This window comes from Myripristis murdjan, chromosome 6 (genome assembly GCF_902150065.1).
Source record: "Myripristis murdjan chromosome 6, fMyrMur1.1, whole genome shotgun sequence".
NCBI lineage: Eukaryota > Metazoa > Chordata > Actinopteri > Holocentriformes > Holocentridae > Myripristis > Myripristis murdjan.
In genome coordinates this window covers 843,393-862,845 of record NC_043985.1, presented here as the reverse complement: position 1 = coordinate 862,845, position 19,453 = coordinate 843,393, and the positions used below count along the sequence as shown (strand labels likewise).

General features: G+C 42.7%; 1 protein-coding gene across 2 annotated transcripts in view; it reads left to right on the top strand.

Annotated features, from left to right (window-relative positions):
* Window positions 1–19,453, top strand: part of akap13 (A-kinase anchoring protein 13) — a 270,096-nt gene that overhangs the window by 65,309 nt on the left and 185,334 nt on the right. For both annotated transcript variants that reach the window (XM_030054645.1, XM_030054644.1), the window contains exons 4-6: window positions 10,130–10,227; window positions 10,364–10,438; window positions 16,343–16,673. In XM_030054645.1, coding sequence (XP_029910505.1) covers window positions 10,130–10,227; window positions 10,364–10,438; window positions 16,343–16,673 — 504 coding nt within the window. The remainder of the gene's footprint in view (window positions 1–10,129; window positions 10,228–10,363; window positions 10,439–16,342; window positions 16,674–19,453) is intronic.

Below are 19,453 nucleotides of genomic sequence, written 5' to 3'. Positions count from 1 at the left end.
ATATGACATAGAAATGTGAAAACGGTCAAAATGACCGTCATGGCCGTTCTAGTGTTAATCCACTCATCTCTTGACACCAGTGGAGGCAAGTCAGGCAGCGTAACCGGCTCCACTGAGGCCGCAGCCTCCGATGGCACAGACACACCTTTACCCTGAGCGCGCATCACGGCACAAACAGGAAAAACTTCCAGCACCGAACTGTCAGATGCCACTTCTAACGGCTCGGACACCACCACAGGTGGCGGGATTCAGCACTGCTCACCAAGGACACCTGCGCATCTATGATGAAAGGCTCAAACCCAGACCTGTCACTGGCACCAACCTCCACTGCCTCTTCCTCCTGCGCACTCGCGCACAACATGGCCGGAGCTGGGGAAGGCGCAGCGTTTTTACGCCTTAACAAAGGACATTCCAGTGACCCTCCCCACGGCAGAAAGTGACCCTCCCCACGGCAGAAATTGCACAGGTTCAAACGCCCTGGGTGCACCGAGGCTGCCGCGCCCCTGGCCAGACCTGATTTAGAAAAACGGCCGTGCGTAAAACTGCTGTCATCACCTACTCACTCTGAACCCCAGCAAAACCAGACCTGTGTGTCAGCATGAAATCATCCGCCAATGCGGCCGCTCTAAGCACAGTAGCTGGCCCTCTTTCATTTAAGTAGGTGGCTACGCACTGAGGAGCAACGTTTTTAAACTGCTCCATGATAAATGTATTTACCTTTTCCACTGCGCACCAGCGGTGAAAATGCGTGGTCAAATCGTGCACAAATTCCACATCCGTCTGCTTATTGGACTTCACCCAATGTCTAAACCTCTGGCGATATGCCTCTGGGACGAGTTCATATGCCTTGAGCATGGCCGACTTCACTGTTTCATAGGTCAGACCCTCCTGTGCACACACAGCCGAGTACGCCTCCTGCACCTTGCCAGTGAGGACGCATTGCAGCAGGAGGACCTTGTCTCCATCTGGCCACTGCCTGGCCTCTGACACGCACTCACACAACGTGAAAAAAGTGTCGGGATCTCGCTTGTTGAACATAGGCACAAGGCGCAGACTCGTGGTCAGGTCTCTGCCCTCACGCCTGGCCACAGACCCCGACTCATTTGACGCACCAGACATCCTACTATCGCGGTCCAAAACCCTCAGCTTTGTCCGCTCCAGCTCCAACTGCAGCTGCAACAACTCTGTCCGTTGCTCAAACGAGAGTACCCCAGCCTTCCCCACAGACACAAATGCTGACTCTGACATAACCGCAGCCGTGCCCGCTAACCTCAACCCTGGTCTTCATGCGGTTCTGCAGCGGGTCAATTAAGCATGAAACCAGTGGGATCACCACAGGGGAGCCCATGGAGTAACTAAAAAACACAAACAGACACAATCCCAAAGGAGAGAGTGCCCTGAAGCCTAACAGGAACCTCCACTGAAGCCAACTCACAAAAGCAAGGATACAAGGATACAAAGAAGTTTGTTGGTCATTATACAACAGGTTGTATAATGAAATTAAAATGTGGTTCCCTCTTGATTGATTAATTGATTGTATAAAAAATAAAAATTGTTAAACATGGAGGAGTTCAGATGGTGCATTAAGTAGTCTCACAGCCTGAGGGAAGAAGCTGCTCTGTAGTCTGGTGGTACGGCAGCGGATACTTCTGTATCTTTTGCCTGACGGCAGCAGAGTGAACAGGCTGTGGCTGGGGTGGGTGTTGTCTTTTAGTATCCTTTTGGCTCTGTGCAGGCACCTCACCTCCCCGATATCACTGATGCTTGGTAGATGGGTACCAGTGATGTTTTGGGCAGTTTTAATCAGTCGTTGCAGAGTCTTCCTGTCCTGGGTCGCGCACATCCCATGCCAGTTTGTGATGTTTCCAGGATGCTTTCAATGGCTCCTTTGTAGAAGTTGACAAGAACTTGGCGTGGGAATTTTGCTTTCTTAAGTTTCCTTAAGAAATACAGCCGTTTCTGAGCTTTTTTAACCAGGGCAGAGATATGTGAAGTCCATGTCAGGTTTTCTGTTATGTTGATTCCCAGGAACTTGAAACTGCTCACTTGCTCCACCTCAGCTCATTTGATGTAGACAGGGTTGTGTGTCTTTGCCTCCTTTTTTCTAAAATCAACTATCAGCTCTTTGGTTTTGCTGATGTTGAGCAGTAGGTTGTTTTCTGTGCACCATTCTGCAAGATGGTTGATTTCCTCCCGATATGAAAACTCATCATTGTTGGAGATCTGGCCGATGATGGTGGTGTCATCTGTGAACTTCACACTCTCTCCATGTCGGGGGTTGCAGTCGTGGGTGTACAGCGTGAACAGGAGGGAGCTGAGCACACAACCCTGGGGGGCTCCGGTGTTGAGCACTAGAGTGGAGGAGGAGAGACTGCCAATCCGAACTGACTGGGGTCTGTTTGTGAGGAAGTCCAGTATCCAGTTTCAGAGGGTGGTACTGATGCCCAGAGTGTTCAGTTTTCCAATCAGCTTCATGGGGGAGAATGTGTTGAAAGCTGAGCTGAAATCAACAAACAGCATTCTGGTGTAGGTGTTGCTTTTCTCCAGGTAAGTGAAGACTGAGTGGAGAGCAGTGGAGATGGCATCCTCTGTGGATCTGTTGGTTCTGAATGCAAACTGCTGTGGGTCCAGACTGGCAGGGATGTTGTTCTTTATGTGCTGGAGAACCAGTTTCTCAAAGCACTTCATCAGGATGGGGGTGAGTGCCACAGGGCGGTAGTCATTTAGATCAGACACTGCAGACTTTTTAGGCACAGGGATGATGGTGGCTGTCTTGAAGCAGGTGGGAACACTCTCCTGTGACAGCGATATGTTGAAAATGTCAGTAATGACATCTGCTAGCTGGTTGGCACATGTTTTTAGTACACGGCCAGGGATGTTATCAGGCCCAGCAGCTTTACTCATATTCACTTTCAGCAGGACTTTCCTCACATCCACTGTGGATACTGACAGTGGCCGGTCCTCTGGAGGCGGAGTAGACTTTACAGCTGACTCTCTGTTGAGGAGGTCAAAGCGAGCATAAAATGTGTTTAGCTCGTTTGGTAACGTGGCCTCACACATGATGGGAGCGCTCCTGCTTTTGTAGCCTGTCACACTTTTGACCGCCTGCCACAAGTCTTTGCTGTTGTTGGTGTTGAGGTCTCTCTCCAGTCTCTGCTGATGCCTTTGCTTTGCCTCCTTGATGCCAGCTTTCAGTTTTGCTCTGGCAGTGTTGTAGGCTTCTTTGTCACCTGACTTAAAGGCAGCTCTTTTGGCTCTACATAGAGCTCTCACCTCTCCATTCATCCAGGCTTTCTCATTAGGGAATGATTTAACTGTCCTTATTTTTACCACATCATCAGCACATTTGCTGATGTATGATGTCACTGATGATGCGTATTCTTCTTCAATATGGTTCTTCTGAGTAGCAGCATCTTTGAACATCTGCCAGTCCGTGCATTCAAAACAGTCCTGTAGAGCTGCTGTAGCTTCATCTGTCCACACTTGAACTGTTTTTACAGTTGGTTTGACCCTTTTTGTCAGCTGGATGTAGGTAGGCAGGAGAAGCAAGGAGATGTGGTCTGACTAGCCAAAATGAGGACGAGAGAGGGCTCTGTAGCTTCCGGGAACATTGGTGTAGACATGGTAGACATTTTCCATCCACTCTGACTGCACCTGTGCACCAAGCATCATTTACACACAGAGCCCGCCCCCTCTCGTCTTACCGGAGTCTTGTGTTCTGTCCGCCCGGAACAGGCTCCAGTCCACCTGTCCACCCGTCCAGTGCTAAAGTCTCATCCGGTATGTTGTTATGAAGCCACGTCTCTGTAAGGATGAGAGCACCGCAGTTTCTGGTTTCTCTTTGCTGGGTCAGCCTGAGCCTTATCTCATCCATTTTATTTTCCTGTGACCAGACATTTGCCAGGAGTAGGCTGGGTAGCGGGACAGCCTTGGGTCCAAGCCTTCTTAACTTAAGTCTTACCCCGGCTCGTTTCCCTCTCTTCCTGGGCTGACCACACCACTATGATGTCTGATCCGAATGTTTTGGTTGTCGGATCTTGAGATGCCGAGAGCAGAGATCGTCTCAAGGTCCGCGGTACTCAATCCAATTATTGCACTTCCTCTTCTGATATTGACGAGTGTATTACTGTCATAAGTAATACACTCACAAGCGTCACGATTCTCAGCAATAAAAACGAGAGAATCGCTCCTCTTTATGCTGAAATTGAGGGAGCCACCAGCTGCTGCATGTATATGCGCCACCATTGCCAAGGTATTTATAAAAGCAATTTATTAAAATTATATAAAAGCATTTTATTAAAAGCAAGACCCTGCCACCAGTCATGGTTCGTAGAATTAAATAGTAGAGTGATTTTAAAAGAACTCTAAAAACCTACTTATTTAAAAAGGCCTTTTGTTAGTGTCTGCCCGATTCTCCTTTTAATACTTTATTGTTCTCTTAATCCTTTTAACATTTTATTGATCCTTTATCTTTCTTCTTTCTCCTCTGTAGCACTTTGAGATTGTTAAATGTAAAGTGCGTTACAAATAAAATTTATTATTATTATTTATTAGTCAAAGAATTTTTTTTTTTGTTTGTTTTTACATAATTTTGACTTAAAATTGGCAGCCCCTTTACTGGACTTCGTAATATAGAAAATTCACAATTTTCATTTGCAGACAAACTTGGCAGGCTTTTGTTTTACAGTACAGGCATTTGCGCCAGTAGCGAACCGTGACTCTTTAACCTTGGCCCTCTTACTTGCAGCGACTCCCCAGCAACAGGTGGGTGTCATGGGGACACACTGTGTATGCGTAATTACGCAGGAGGCACAGCGGTAACTTCGTTGATTTAAATATCCAGATATGCCGACACGATTGGCCAAGATCTAATGTTAATTAACGCTCTGTGTTCTTACACATCCGTTAGGACACAAAAATTATTTCAGAGGATAAAAGTTTAATTCTGTTTCCCGTGTAGAGTCCATTTGGATAAATGGCCATCATGCTGGATTACCGGTTAATCTATTTTACCATCTCACCATATTAACTCAGCATAATGAATGTTTTCCCAAATAAAATTTAACATACACAAAACAGTGGCAGCGGCGGCCAAAATAAAATCACTTGGCACGGCGGCCTATTAAAATAGCTTACTGTTTGATGATCATTTGAAGATGAAGTCCATCCTCCTGTCCTTTTCGATGAAGTGGCTGATGGTGGGGTCATGCAACCGATCCTTTGATTTCAAGTCCATCAACAGTTCCTTTTCGATGGAAATTAAGGCCAAATCTGACAATCGGGCCTGTCCAGTCGTGTTCCTCGAGCAGGTTTTTATGCGCTTCAGCGCAGAGAAAGACCTCTCCACAGAGGCAGTGGACACAGGGATTGTCAGGATGAGGCATGTGAGGTTGTACACTTGTGCCATGCTTTCTTTCAGGTCTTTTTTGGACGAGAAACTGATGAATGTCGGCTGGGCTCTTCCCCGCAAAGTCAGACATGCCGTACATTACTGTGAGTTCGGTGTAGAGTCGGGGCTGATCGAAATACGCACCATAACTCTCCATCAAACTGGAAAAGGCAGCATTGGGAAAGTGGTCACTGTAACGTCCGAACTGTTGTGGGTCCAGAAGGGCCAGGAAAGCGAGCTTTTTGTGGTCACTAAAGCGACTGGCAATCTGGGTCAGGAGGCTGTCGATTACGCTGCAGTAGAGCTCCCTGTACCGTGCGTGAACGTCTCCTTGAGCCCCACGGCCCCGTGGAGGGCCAGCCAAAGCTTGGGTTTCTTCGTAGACCCGGTCAAACTTCTCTTTCTCCTTTTCGATGTTTCTGTGTAGCTCATCTACTCTGGCCAGGCAGAACTGAACATCGAAACCTTTGTTTTGGAGAATTCCAAAGACAACATCCGAGTACGAGAAGAAGGCGTGGAAAGTTTTCAACCAGAAGCAGAAACCGAAGCTGGCAAGGAGGGTGATGTATCCATCAGCACAATGGACAGCGTCATCATCAAATTCCATGTGGTGGTCTACGATGTGCTCGAACACCTAAAGAAGGTTACATGGCTTTTACCTTATGGAAACGACTTTTGGACCTCCAATGAACACAGATTAATCACTTTTTCCCCCCTTTAACATGAATAGCCCAGGCCTAGTATCATTAGTTCTTTACATGTTTTATGAGTGGTGTATTCCTCCACACTATCCAATTTCTTTATTATTATTATTATTATTATTATTATTATTATTATTATCATTACTCTGTCCTACCTCTCTCAATTCCCTGGTCTTCTCTGCCACTGTGCACACCAAACGAGAATTGAAGCACCAGCGAGTAGGAGCTACTCGTGGAAGCCTACGCTGGCAAACATCATCCAAAAGCTTGGTGCGCTTTGCTGAGCGGGTGAAAAAGGCAGCCAAGCCGGAGAGGTGTGAAAAGAAGACCTTGCACTCTCTGATCTTGGAGGCCTGTGCCATTACAAGATTTAGAACGTGGGCATAGCAGTGAACAAAGAGGGCCTGTAGAATGGTTTCTTTGACTCTCGCTTGCACGCCGTTCAAACCAGATGCCATGACTGCCGCTCCGTCGTAGCACTGGGCAACCACTTTATCGACACAGCCACAGCCCCGCAAGAACTCCAGCAGCCGAGTAGCTATGGCCTCTGCTCGTCTGTCCGCTGTCACATCTTCATACTTGAAAAAACGCTCTTTCACCCCATCTTCAGTGACATAGCGAAGCACGTATGACATCTGGGCCACGTTGCTGATGTCTGTGGTTTCATCTACCATGACAGCCACAAAAGGTGTCTTCCTCACCTCCTCCTTCATGTGATCTGTTATGACGCTAGCAACGGCGCTGATCAGGTCATTCTGAATCTTTGATGATGTCCCACTGAAAACTGTTGATGTGGCAAGGTGAGTGCGCAGGTCGCTGTCATACTCTGCCACTAAATCCAGCAATTCCAGGTAATTCCCCCTATTTGCCGAGCCTGCTCCTTCATCGTGACCTCAGAACGGCAACTCCTGCTTGCCCAAGAACACCACACAATTAATGAGACGTTTTAAAATATCCCAATTCCTCCTGACCTTCTCATTATGAGCGGTAACTTCCCGCCGTTGTTGCTCATCCAGCTGGAGCTCTATCCTGGTGGTCCCAAACGTTTTAAGGCGAATAGTAGCCTTAAGATGGCTTGAAGCATTCTGATGGCGATGGGCTGACTTGGATAAACTTCCTAAATCAGAAAATCCATCTTTGGCCCAGGACCCACTCTCCGCGCCAAACAGCAGACAATCCCAGCAATAAAGCTTTTGCTCCTTGGTCGATCCTGTCATCCATGGGTATTGCGCGTAATTGCTGGTGTTGAAATGCCTCTCAAAAGCCTTGTTTTTTTGCACCAAATTAAGGTCTGGTGTAGGTCTTCCCTTGCCGATTAACTCCAACTTGTCACTGAATGTTAATCTGGAAAATGGCCACAACCTCCATCACAAACCAACAGCACAAGCTAGCTAGCTAGGGTGTTTACCGCCGTTTTTTTTTTTTTTTTTTTTTTTTTTTTTCCGCTAGCTTGTGATTCGCCCGGGGGACAGTGGGCGGAACTTGTCATAAAGTTAGCGATGACAAAGCCCACCCATTCATAGGGAAAATATGATTGGTCAATTTTACTGTCATTTGAAGTTAGTCTTTCATTGAATTACTATTGCTGGGCCCTCTGTCAATTTACAGCGGGCCCGCAGCATTTCCTTCCCAGCAACTGCAGGGGGGCTTCTTTCATTTAACCATTCACACTCCAACACAAACTGAACAGGCAAATTTGAAGGGTTTATTTCCTCAGAAACATTTTAGATGTTGATTGCCAAATTATGAATTGATAAAATAAAATTAGAACTGATGACATTTTAAATATTATTTTTAGAATATCTTAGGCCCTCAGAGAGGGCCTAGAGGGCCCTGAGGGTTCTCCTCTGATTTGCGCTCATGTTTAAATGAAAGTTGCCATGTATGAACGTGTAAGCAGTGTTTCCGTTGCATTCATTTATTCAGCAGCAATATTTTTACCGTGCTTCTGTGGCATTTCACATATTAATGAAATATCCACTGCCCACATGGAATTGTTGTACCCCTCTTCCGTTCCACACATGAGCGAGGTTGCATGGAGCCCATGCTGGTGGCATTACAAATCCACTATGAGCATAGATCCAAAGCACTGCTTGCCTGTTCAGTGGAAAGCACTGTAAGCACATTTGTTTCTGAGTGGAGGGTCACACTGGAGGTGGTGAGTCTGCAGAAAATCACTTGAAGTTGCTAGCTTGTGTCCAGATTTTCCACTTTACACAAACATTCATACTGTAATAGCAATAAACATATATTCAATGTGTACTCATTTTAAATGTTCCACAGATTAGCAAAAGATACCACAAAACAAGGGCATTATCTCACAGATAATTTCCCAGTTTGGGATCAATAAAGTAAATCTATCTATCTATCTGTCTGTTGGTGCTAGAGGAAAGATATGGGCACCCAAATTGCAAGGTTTCATCCTGTGGTCCCACTTCTGGTGGTATGTGTGCCTCTAGTAGTACGTGGGGGCACTATAGAGGTATGTGAGAGAAATTTGAAGAAAGAAAACTATAAATTATATAGAAAAATATAAGAATAAATCATTAATATATTATGGGATTTTGAAAATATGTATTTTTAGATAATATTAGTCGGATTTAAAATGTGAAACAGAACTATACTGGTAAAAAATATTTCCAGTTTTTAAATGTTGTGGCAAGCAGCATAGAAGAGATTGGAAGTACACATTCACAACTTGAAAACTAGTGAGCAACGAAGGTAAAAGATGGAGAAGAGGTTCTTAAAAATGAGGGCCTCTCGCAAAGAACCCAGGAGAACCAGTTCAAAAGAAAAAAACCCAAACCACTGACTCACTGAAATGTTATGGCCACAGTCTTCAAATAAATCTGTTTGAGAAACACTGCTCTCACCCAGGAGTTCCCAAACATTTTCATGCTAGGACCCATATGTAGAGGACATATTACTTGTCTTGAGACCCACCAAATATTTTTTGAGGTGAAATAAAGTTTTCAGAAAAGTAGTTAAGTTTTCAGTGCACTTATGTCCATCATTAGGGTGAATTATATTTTCTCTATATTTGGTTGTAAAACATTCAATATGAGCAAATCAGTAAAATATATTATCATTTTTTGAGCATTACATGTCATAGTGAAAAACACACCATGAGGTCCTGTAGGATATGATTGATCATACTTTCTTTGTGATGCCTTTTCATCCTTACTGTTCTTTGTAGGTAGCACATTGGTTGCTCCACTAAAGCTCCCCCCGTAGTAAAAGTAGTACCTGCATTGCCTGATTTTACTTTTTCCATCCTCTGTTTTTAAGGAAAGAATTTGTCAGTGCTTCTGTTTCAGGGCCCACCTGTCTCCATGCTAGAAACCACAATATGAAAATCACTGCTCTAGCAAACATAGTAGCTGTAACAACCACCACTACCACTGTTACAATGTTTTGGCCTGGTACTAGTGACACTAGAGGAAAGGTCACCAAAATTGACAAGTATCATTATTTAATAAAAAATAATATTACCTAACAAATCACAGAATGGGTCGCACACTCCAGTCCAGAAACAAAGCTAAAATGCCAGCCTTTTCAAAAAGATCTTCATCAGACCATACAAACACAGTGAAAGCAGAGGTGTGCATGATGTCACTTTCCATTTCCCATTCAGTTCCTATTAAAACAGGATGAAACCCTGAATATTTTCTGTCAGATAAGCATGGTTGTACTGACCTCCATGGGTCAAAAGCCTAAATTCTGCTGCGCTTCTGACCACACTAAACATCACTGCTGGGCATGGTTATAAGTCTGCTTGGTGGAGCACACCCAACAGTGATATGGCATTGTAGAATATGCAAGTAAATTTGTAAGTAAATACTTGAAATTTATGTATTGCTTACAGTCCAGCTTCCAGATAACTTACCAGCAAGTACTTTTTGCTATCTACTTATTTCATAGTAAATTCATGGTAATTAACAGACAGTAAAATAAATTGTTACCTTTTCCCCGTGTAAACTGTGGGATATTTCTTCATAGGATAAAAAAAAAGCCTCTGTCTGTCTCCCTGTCTCTCTAGCACATGATGTCTGTGAGCAGGTCCTGGTGACATTATGCTCAGCTCGACCCGATGGAATGGTTGTCCCACATTCACAGGAGAGCTTCTACTATGTACAGGTGCAAACACCAGTCTCATTAAGGGACACTTTTTTGCTTTACTGGACAGTATACAGCAGAGAACTGGAGCGACATGGCATGTAATAAAGGCTTTCCAGGACATTGATGCAATTATTAATTTGTGTATTGTCTTTAGGACTTGGCTCTGGACATGGCCCGCTTCCTGCTTGACAACACATCACTAGAGGCCCTGTTCTTGGATGACCAGCAGGTATGGGAGAGGCGTGGTAGGATGGCTCTCCTTCAACGATTGGATTCCACCCAGCTAGCAATTAGTAGATTGTTTTTGCTCTTTCTGTTTTTTTTATTGCTTTGGGACCAGCTGGATTCAGAGAGCACACATTACCCAATATAGGCTTTTTATTGACTTACACTACTCACAAAAAGTTAGGGATATTTGGCTTTCGGGTGAAATTCACGGAAAATGTAAAAAGTTCACGCTACAGTGATATTATATCATGAAAGTAGGGCATTTAAGTAGAAGCATGCACTGGTGATTTCCTCATCTCAAACAATTTATTGAAACAAAAGCCAACAACAGTGGTGGGTATACCACAACAAAAAATGTCAATGTCTCAATAACTTGTCATGTGCCCTTGAGCATCAATTACAGCTTGACAACGACGTCTCATGCTGTTCACAAGTCGACTTATTGTCTGCTGAGGCATGGCATCCCACTCTTCTTGAAGGGCGGCCCTCAGGACATTGAGGTTCTGGGGTACAGAGCTCCGAGCCTCTACACGGCGACTCAGCTGATCCCACAGGTTTTCTATGGGATTCAGGTCTGGAGAAAGTGCAGGCCACTCCATCTGAGGTACCCCAGTCTCCAGCAACCATTCCCTAATGATACGACCTCGATGAGCTGGAGCATTGTCGTCCATGAAGATGAAATTAGGCCTGTGTTGTTCATGCAGGGGCACAATGACTGGATTAATGATGTTATTCAGGTAGTATGGGCTTGTCACTGTTCCATTAGGGCAGTTCTGTATTGACTAGACACACCTGCCCACACTGTAACACCACCACCACCAAAGGCTCGTCTGGTGACAACAGTGGCTGATGCATAGGGCTCTCCTTGACGTCTCCAACATCGTTGGCGGCCATCATTTCTGCTCAACATGAATCATCTTTCATCAGAGAACAGCACTGAGGCCCACTGGTCCCTCGTCCAGCGTAAATGCTCCCTGGCCCATGCAAGACGATGACACCTGTGCCTGGTGATGTGGTCAGGTACCCTTGCAGGTCGTCTAGCACGCAGACCATGCTGATGTAAACGGTTTTGAATGGTCTGACGTGACACTTGGGTGCCTCTCACCTCCCTTAAATGTGCCTGGAGTTGAGTGGCATTCATCATCCGGTTCCGCAGGGCACTGTTCACAATGAAGCGGTCATCAGTGTGGGATGTGGCCAAAGGATGTCCACTTCTATGCCTTTCTGTGACTCTTCCAGTCTCTCTGTATCTCTGTTGCAACCTGCTGATGACACTCTGTGACACTCTAAGCTTAGTGGCCACTTCCGTCTGAGAACATCCTGTTTGAAGCCTCGCCATGGCGAAGTGCTGCTGATCAATTGTTAGGTGTCGTCTTGGTCTCATGATGTCAAAATGTGAACAGCATAATGAGGAGGACTGTTTAAATACCAATTCTAATTGAACCAGGAAATTTATTGGTCGATTCATGGATCAAACACCTGTTGTGAATTTTGCCGTTAAACTCCTTGTTAGAGAACAGCAACTTGTGCAAAAAGTACTGAAACATTGAACAGTTGGACATGTGCATTCAAAAGTTTACAGAAGGTCACATTAAGTTCACCTGTAAAGGTTATAATGCATTTTAGGTTCATCCTGAAATTTTCACCCGAAAGCCGAATATCCCTAACTTTTTGTGAGTAGTGTATATATTGTTACTGGAGGAAGTGCAGCAATGAGGCATTAATACAACTCTTCCTCAAAAACATCAAAAACAGCCAAGATAATGCATAAATATTCCATTTAAAAGAGTAGTTCCTGGCAGTAAAAGCATTTTTCAAGTAGATGCTGCTCTTCTCTCAGTACTTCTTCTGTAAACAAAAGCTATGACAGCGCTTGGAATTTTTAAAATTCATTTAACAAATGGGTTGACAGTGGTTACTACTGACCTTGTGATTCGAGTCCGCTCACAGTCAAGAAAAAATGAGTGTCCCTGTACTGACTGAATATGTTTGACATCACTGCATAGGTAAGGTAAGGTAAGGTAAGGTCCACCTTGCAGTCCAGTTCCTTAAACAAGGCAATTGGAGCACGGGCAGTGTGTCATCCTGCGGTGTTAAGCACCGTATTATCCATCTGTTTGCTGCTGGCTGGAGATAATCCATCAGTGTCCAGGCCGTGGTTTCCGTGATTTCCGTGTCTGAGACCTGGCTCGATGACTCTATATTAGATAAGGAAGTCGAACTCACAGGCTACTCTATTCAAAGACGCGATCGTAGTATTACAGTATGCAAACGATCAAAAGCACTCTTAGAAAGCAAATTCCACTTTCCTTTTGGAGAAGTGGAGAAATGTATTTCCATGCACATGGGAGGCAAAGCTATTTGTAGATATTGGCCACTCATTCACATACCTTCCAAAAATCTGCCCTCCAAAACTCCTGCAGTCTAAAAGCTAAATAAGGTACAGGTTGATATACAGCCAATGCTGTCCTGTTGGTAGGACTAAAGCAGGATTTTGGCTATGGTGAATGTTCAGCCCATCTTCCAGTGTGTCCCCTCACTCCCTTATGAATGTTGTGTGTTTTTGCCCTGCTGTGAAGTCGGGGTCTATATGTCACCATGTTGGTCGAAAGGTGTGAAAGCTGGACCAACAGAGGTAGGCCCAGAAAGAGAACGGGAAGGAGAACGGGAGAGAGAACTGTCCAACAAGAGAAGTACTCAACAAATGATTGCTAAATTACTTCAAACATAAGTTAACAAATCCATTTATAAAATCAGGAATTGATTTACAGCACCTCCACACTCATGTTCCACCTCCATGTCACCAACGTGGAGGTGGAACATGGGTGTGTCTTTTCCTTCTTGCATACTCAACTGTCATTGGCTGTTGGTGTCCATTAAGATTGGATTGGTAGACCAGCACACACTACAGGAGGAAATCAAGACCTGTCCAGCTCAAGGTTATTGTAGTTTAGCAATTTTCATTTTTTTATTTCATTTTTTATTTTAATTTTGTTTTGACTTTATGTTTTCAGTTTCAGTTTAGTTTTTTATTAGTTTTTACAGCAGAATGGCCATTTCATTTTGGTTTTTATTTTTTGAAAATGCTTAGTTTTAATTTAGTTTTTATTAGTTTAACTGTTTAGGGTCATTCGATGTCATTTCACCAAATGGCCCACGCACTTGGGTCTCAAAAAATTATGAAAAATTCACCAGTTGTTCCTTATTTATCTAATAGGCACATTGTAAAATTTTAGTTTGCCCGGATGGATACTTTTCGAGATATGGCCAATTTAGTGAGGGGAGTACATGTTGATTTTGGTGCGATTTTTGGGCGTCATTGTTTTTCCTCCATTTTCAGGTTTCAGTTTCTCAGGAACTACACCACATAGGAAACTGAAATTTGGTATGATAATACACCTCCAGCTACTCTCTCAGAATATACAAAAACATCTGTCATACATCATAACTGGTAAGCATGCCAGCCCCTCAAAAATAGAAAAAAATTACACGGGTTTTGTGGTCGACCTTCAGAAAACAACTTTGTATATGTTTTAGTTTAGTTTAGTTTATTCACATCATCCAGGAAATACAATACAATACATGTATTTTACAATTTTTTCAATTTTGAAGATACCAAAATGGTTTCAATTTGTAAAGTAGTCAATTTTATGCATATTTTATGTATGGTGAAATTCAGAATGGGTACTTTACTGTGGAAATTTGGAAGCGAAAACCTGAACTGTATGAATGTGCAGCTTAAGAGATTTGGTAAGAAGTTCATGAAAATGTTGATGCTTTGACAAATAAATACATTTCTGGTGCAATGGTCATTGTATTTTAGGTTTATAATGAACAAATAACAAACAATAAATGAATATAAGACACAAACGCAAGCTACAATGGTTTAATATTGAGGAATTTCAATATTCGCGAGTGGTGAAATAGCCTCATGTTGGGATAACAAAAAAAAAATAAATAATGAAGAACTTGCATAAAGAAAAAATGTTTTATATGCCAAGAAAGAGCAAGCTTTGAACTTTAAATTAAAACAGAAATCAGATTTTTAAGACATTCCCACATGCAGTTATGGGCCAATGAAAATGTGACATGAAAACTTTTTTTGGATTTGGAGAGGCTGCCATCCAGAAACCGATGCATATATCTGACTAAACATTAATGCTTTGAACAGTCCATGTATGTATCTCAAAGCTCTGGGGCAAAGCTGGGGCAAATACAAAGTTGTTTTCTGAACGCCCAAACATGGTCAACCACAAAACCTGCGTAATTTTTTTTCCATTTTTGAGGGGCTGGCATGCCTACCAGTTATGATGTATGACAGATGTTGGTGGAGGTGTGTTATCGTTCCAAATTTCAGTTTCCTATGTGGTGTACTTCCTGAGATATTGACACCTGAAAATGGAGGAATAATAAGGACGCGCGAAAATTGCACCAAAATCGACACATACCCCCTTCACTAAATTGGCCATATCTCAAAAGGTATACATCCGAGCAAACAAAAATTTTACAATGTGCCTACTGGATAAATAAGGAACAACTGGTAAATTTTTCAGCATTTTTTGAGACCCAACTGCATGGGATGTCCTGAAAATTTGGTGAAATGACATGGAATGACCCTTTTTGTCAGGGGTGAGATTCAAAGAATCAAAAAAAGTACTTTTTAATAAAAACTCATCAAAACATCATACGATTAAAAAAAATAAATAAATGTGTTAAGATGAAGAGCCAAATAAACTGACAGTTGAAAACTAAAAGTTTCTCCAAAGTTGTAGTTTATTTTAAATAGTTTTTTAAACACACAATACAGTTTCAGTTTGTCTTTTTTTTTTTTTTTTTTTTTGGAAAGCCTCGTTTTGATTTTTATGTCAGTTATCAAAAGTGTATTTTCGCACCTAGTTTTTGTTCATTTGTTTTTGTTAATAATAATAACCTAATAATAGTAATGGTAGGCCTACAAGTTGTAACCTTGATCTGATTTTGAGAGTTAATTTTTATGTGACTCTCAAAACCATCTGGCCAGACCATTCAATATCCATCCAAGAATTATAGCTATGGTTTAGGGGCTGATGACAGTGAGAAGCTGCAAAATGGGAAAACAGAAACAACAGTGCATCAACGTAGATTTTTAACACATTTTAATTTCATTATACAACCTGTTGTATAATGACCAATAAACTTCCTTGTATCCTTGTATCCTTGTTAGATAACAGAGAATGGTGATGATGCCTATACAACAACTACATACACACAATAGTGCCTATTGTAGTTTTGCTTCATCTCAAATTCAAATAATTTGTAATAATGATGATGTGATGATGATAACAACAACAACAACAACTGTCATTGTCATCGTTATCGTCATTGATCTTTTGTTGTTAGTATTAGTATTATCATTATTATGTTGGGAATATTTATTTGGGAAAAGATTAGCAGAAATGTTACAAATATACATTCATTCATTCATCTTCTAAACCGCTTATCCTCACTAGGGTCGCGGGGGGGTGCTGGAGCCAATCCCAGCGCTCATAGGGCGAAGGCAAGGAAACACCCTGGACAGGTCGCCAGTCCATCACAGGGCTACAAATATACATTTAGTAGATTTTTAAAATTTCCTGTAAAGGATTATTAAAGTTCACTGCCTTCGCCCTATGAGCGCTGGGATAGGCTCCAGCACCCCCCCGCGACCCTAGTGAGGATAAGCGGTTTAGAAGATGAATGAATGAATGAATGGATTATTAAAGTTTCTATCAATGATGCTAAACATGCAAAATCACTGGTATGGTCCTTGAAGCAACTGCTGAGATACTGGTTTAGACTATCGTTTTGTTTTAATAAATGATTTTGTATGATCAACTTACCCATGTGTATCAAGAACCAATTTCTTCTTTCCATCTTTGTTTGTCAGGTTTCATTGAAAGAGTGTGAGAGACTGGACCACAGTCTCGTGCTGGCCTTGAAACACCTCAGCCTGCTCTACAAATGGACTTCAGTATCCTTGGAACCATGGACACATATACACACAGATCCAAATATCACAGACATAGTCATTAACACACAGCAGAAAACCCACTGTAATACACACATTGGTGAAGAGCCAGATAAAAAAACAGTCACACAAACTGACTTAGCAACAGACACAAATACACACACTGACATTGACAGACATAATACTGAACAGAAAGAGACACACATGAGAACATGGATGGACAGTTCAACTCCATTGGAGAGCAGCATAGGTGAGTTTGAAAGCTTTTCTTTTGAAGATCACTGTTTTGTTCCCTGTACTAACCTTACAGTAGCCAAATTTGAACAGTTTTGGATGTAAAATTCCATATTTAACTACTGAAATACTTGCACTGTCATATCACTTGCCATTTTGCAAAAAGCTCCTCCAGAAATGACTGTTGACATGCATGTAGGGTAGAATGTAAAATTGCTTCATTGAAAGTAATTACTTCAGCCCCAAAGCTGTGTCTGTTTAGTTGCACCATGGAAACCTGAGAAAAACAGGGTAATACTAGCTTATTCCATGGATGTGTTAAGTAAAAAAAAAAAAAAAACATGTTTTATAAATGCTCTACAATTCACCATCTTACCACTCCTAGGTAATTCTCCATCCACAACATTGGGTGGTGCTATTGGTTAATTGCAGTCATCATGGAATACAAAATGAGAACATTCCCTCCAGCAATTACAAAGATTAATTTAAATTAAAGCTGCAAGCAGCGTTGGACGGGCCCTCGCACCCATGCCACCTCGTGCCCACTTGTGCCCAGTGGCTGTGGCTATAGGCACACACACACACACACCCACACACCCACACACTCATTCACTCACTCACTCACTCACTCACTGACTCACTCACACACACACACACACACACACACACACACTCACTCACACACACACTCACTCTCACACACACACACACACACACACACACACATTCATTCACTCACTCTCTCACTCACTTACACTCACACACACACACACACAGTTCTGGCCCAGTTGCTAGCGGTGCTCCTCCAGCAGATGTCGCCCTAAGCTTGCGTTTGAGTTTGAGAGTTGTTTCTGCTTCTGTGGGGGAGGGCAGAGCAGGCAGAGCAGAGAAAAAAAAACAGAGTCCAAACCTGTTAAACTAGTCTTCACCGCGGCCACAAACTTTTTCCAATCCACAGCAAGTCCTCCTATTTTTGTAGGAGAATCAGTCCTCTTTCCATCTGCATAGGTTTGGAAGCTGTCAGACTTTTACTTTGGACTGCTGGGGCCTAATTAGTGCCTATGCTCACGGCAAGTGCATGTTAATTCACAGCAGGCACACCAGGGTCCATGGAAAAAAGTGGAGGCACTGGTTGTGGACACTCTGACTTTGATGGCTTTTGAAATCCAAACGGTTCACAGGAACGTAAATTCCTTCTGAACTTTTGTTAAGCACTATGTCCTCTGTCATGTATTAAAATTTTTAAGTCGATGAAATTAACGCCCTGGGAGGAGATACATTTTCTACAAAGCGCAAATTTGGGCGAAAACGTGACTTTCAAACGCAAATTGCGGACTTCCTGTTGGTTTTAGGTGGGGGCACGGGCACGAAAAATGTCGGGCTTGATGAGATCTACGTTTCGGCACTGGTTTGGTCTTTCTATCACATTCCTGTGGGCCGCAGGGGCTGCCTTTGCGTCCATAGGTGGCGCTACCGAGCCCATTTTTGCACCTGGGGGGTTCGATTTTTGATTTTATCGAATTTTTCACCAGACCTGGTGTGCGTGCCGAATTTGGTGAGTTTTTGAGCATGTATAGGGGGTCAAATTAAGGTTTACTTGGACGTAATAATAATAATAAGAAGAAGAAGAGAAAAACCTTACAAAAACAATAGGGCTTCGCACTGGGACAGTGCTCGGGCCCTAAAAAGAGCTACCAATATGTGAGACTGAGATTGTAGCTGGTCAAAAACCACTCAGGTGTTTTGAAGTACCGGAAATGGAAACTGAGCTTCACATATTATTTTTTTCCAACCAGTAACTTGTGGAGTTCATTCAATCCTGACACAATCCTAGTGGTAAGATGCTGCCAGTTATGTTCCAGTTGAACATATGAATTTCTGAGTGGTGCTGTGGATGGTCACTTCAACTAGATTTGATGCTGTATCTTACTCCATGCAAAAAGTTTATTCACTGCTGTTAATCGAGCTAGCTAACAATGACACCTGCTGGAGCATGTCATAACTGTATTCTGACTTAGCGTTCTGACTTAACTGGAGTTTCTTTGCACTTTTCCATATAGGAGGTCAGATTTATCCTAGTACCAAGCTCAAGGAAAAGCTCCATAACAACCTGTCCCATTGACACCAAACATGGAACACAAACTCAGCCAAGTGGGGGTGCGACATCATTGTTAGATTCCTTAGTGCTTGGACCTCTTAATCACTGCTGAAACCATATTTTGTGCCAATATTTAATACCTTTAGATTTACTAATTTTCATGACAAATTAAGTACTTTCAAGCATCTCTGTCAGGTGAAGTATTTTTGTTGGGGTTTCTCAGACCATCATGTGAAATTGAAACTCTCCATTGAAGCCCAATCTAATGAAATTAGTCCATAGGGTTAGTAGCTATCTATGGCAGGGTGACCTTGCGCACCTGTTCAAGGCTTGCATACATTTGGCTTTAATTAATTTACAAAAATAACATATTTGAACAACTAAATGTGTTTCTGTGCAAGAAAATGCAATTTCATTCCAGATTTTAGAGACTATTTTAATGTAGCAACAGTCAGGGAAGCTGCTCTATCATAGCAGTAGAACACAAATAGCTGATGTCCAGTATGTATTTAAACACCAGTATCAGCCTGATACAGCTAGGTTCATAAGTATTTGTACAGTGACACAATATTCATAATTTGGATGACCGATGAATTCTTTTCCTGATGAAGAAAAACCCATTCACAACATCTACATCTTCACAACTTTGCAAAAAAACACCTCAAAAAGCCTCCCAATTCTGGAACAAGGTTCTTTGG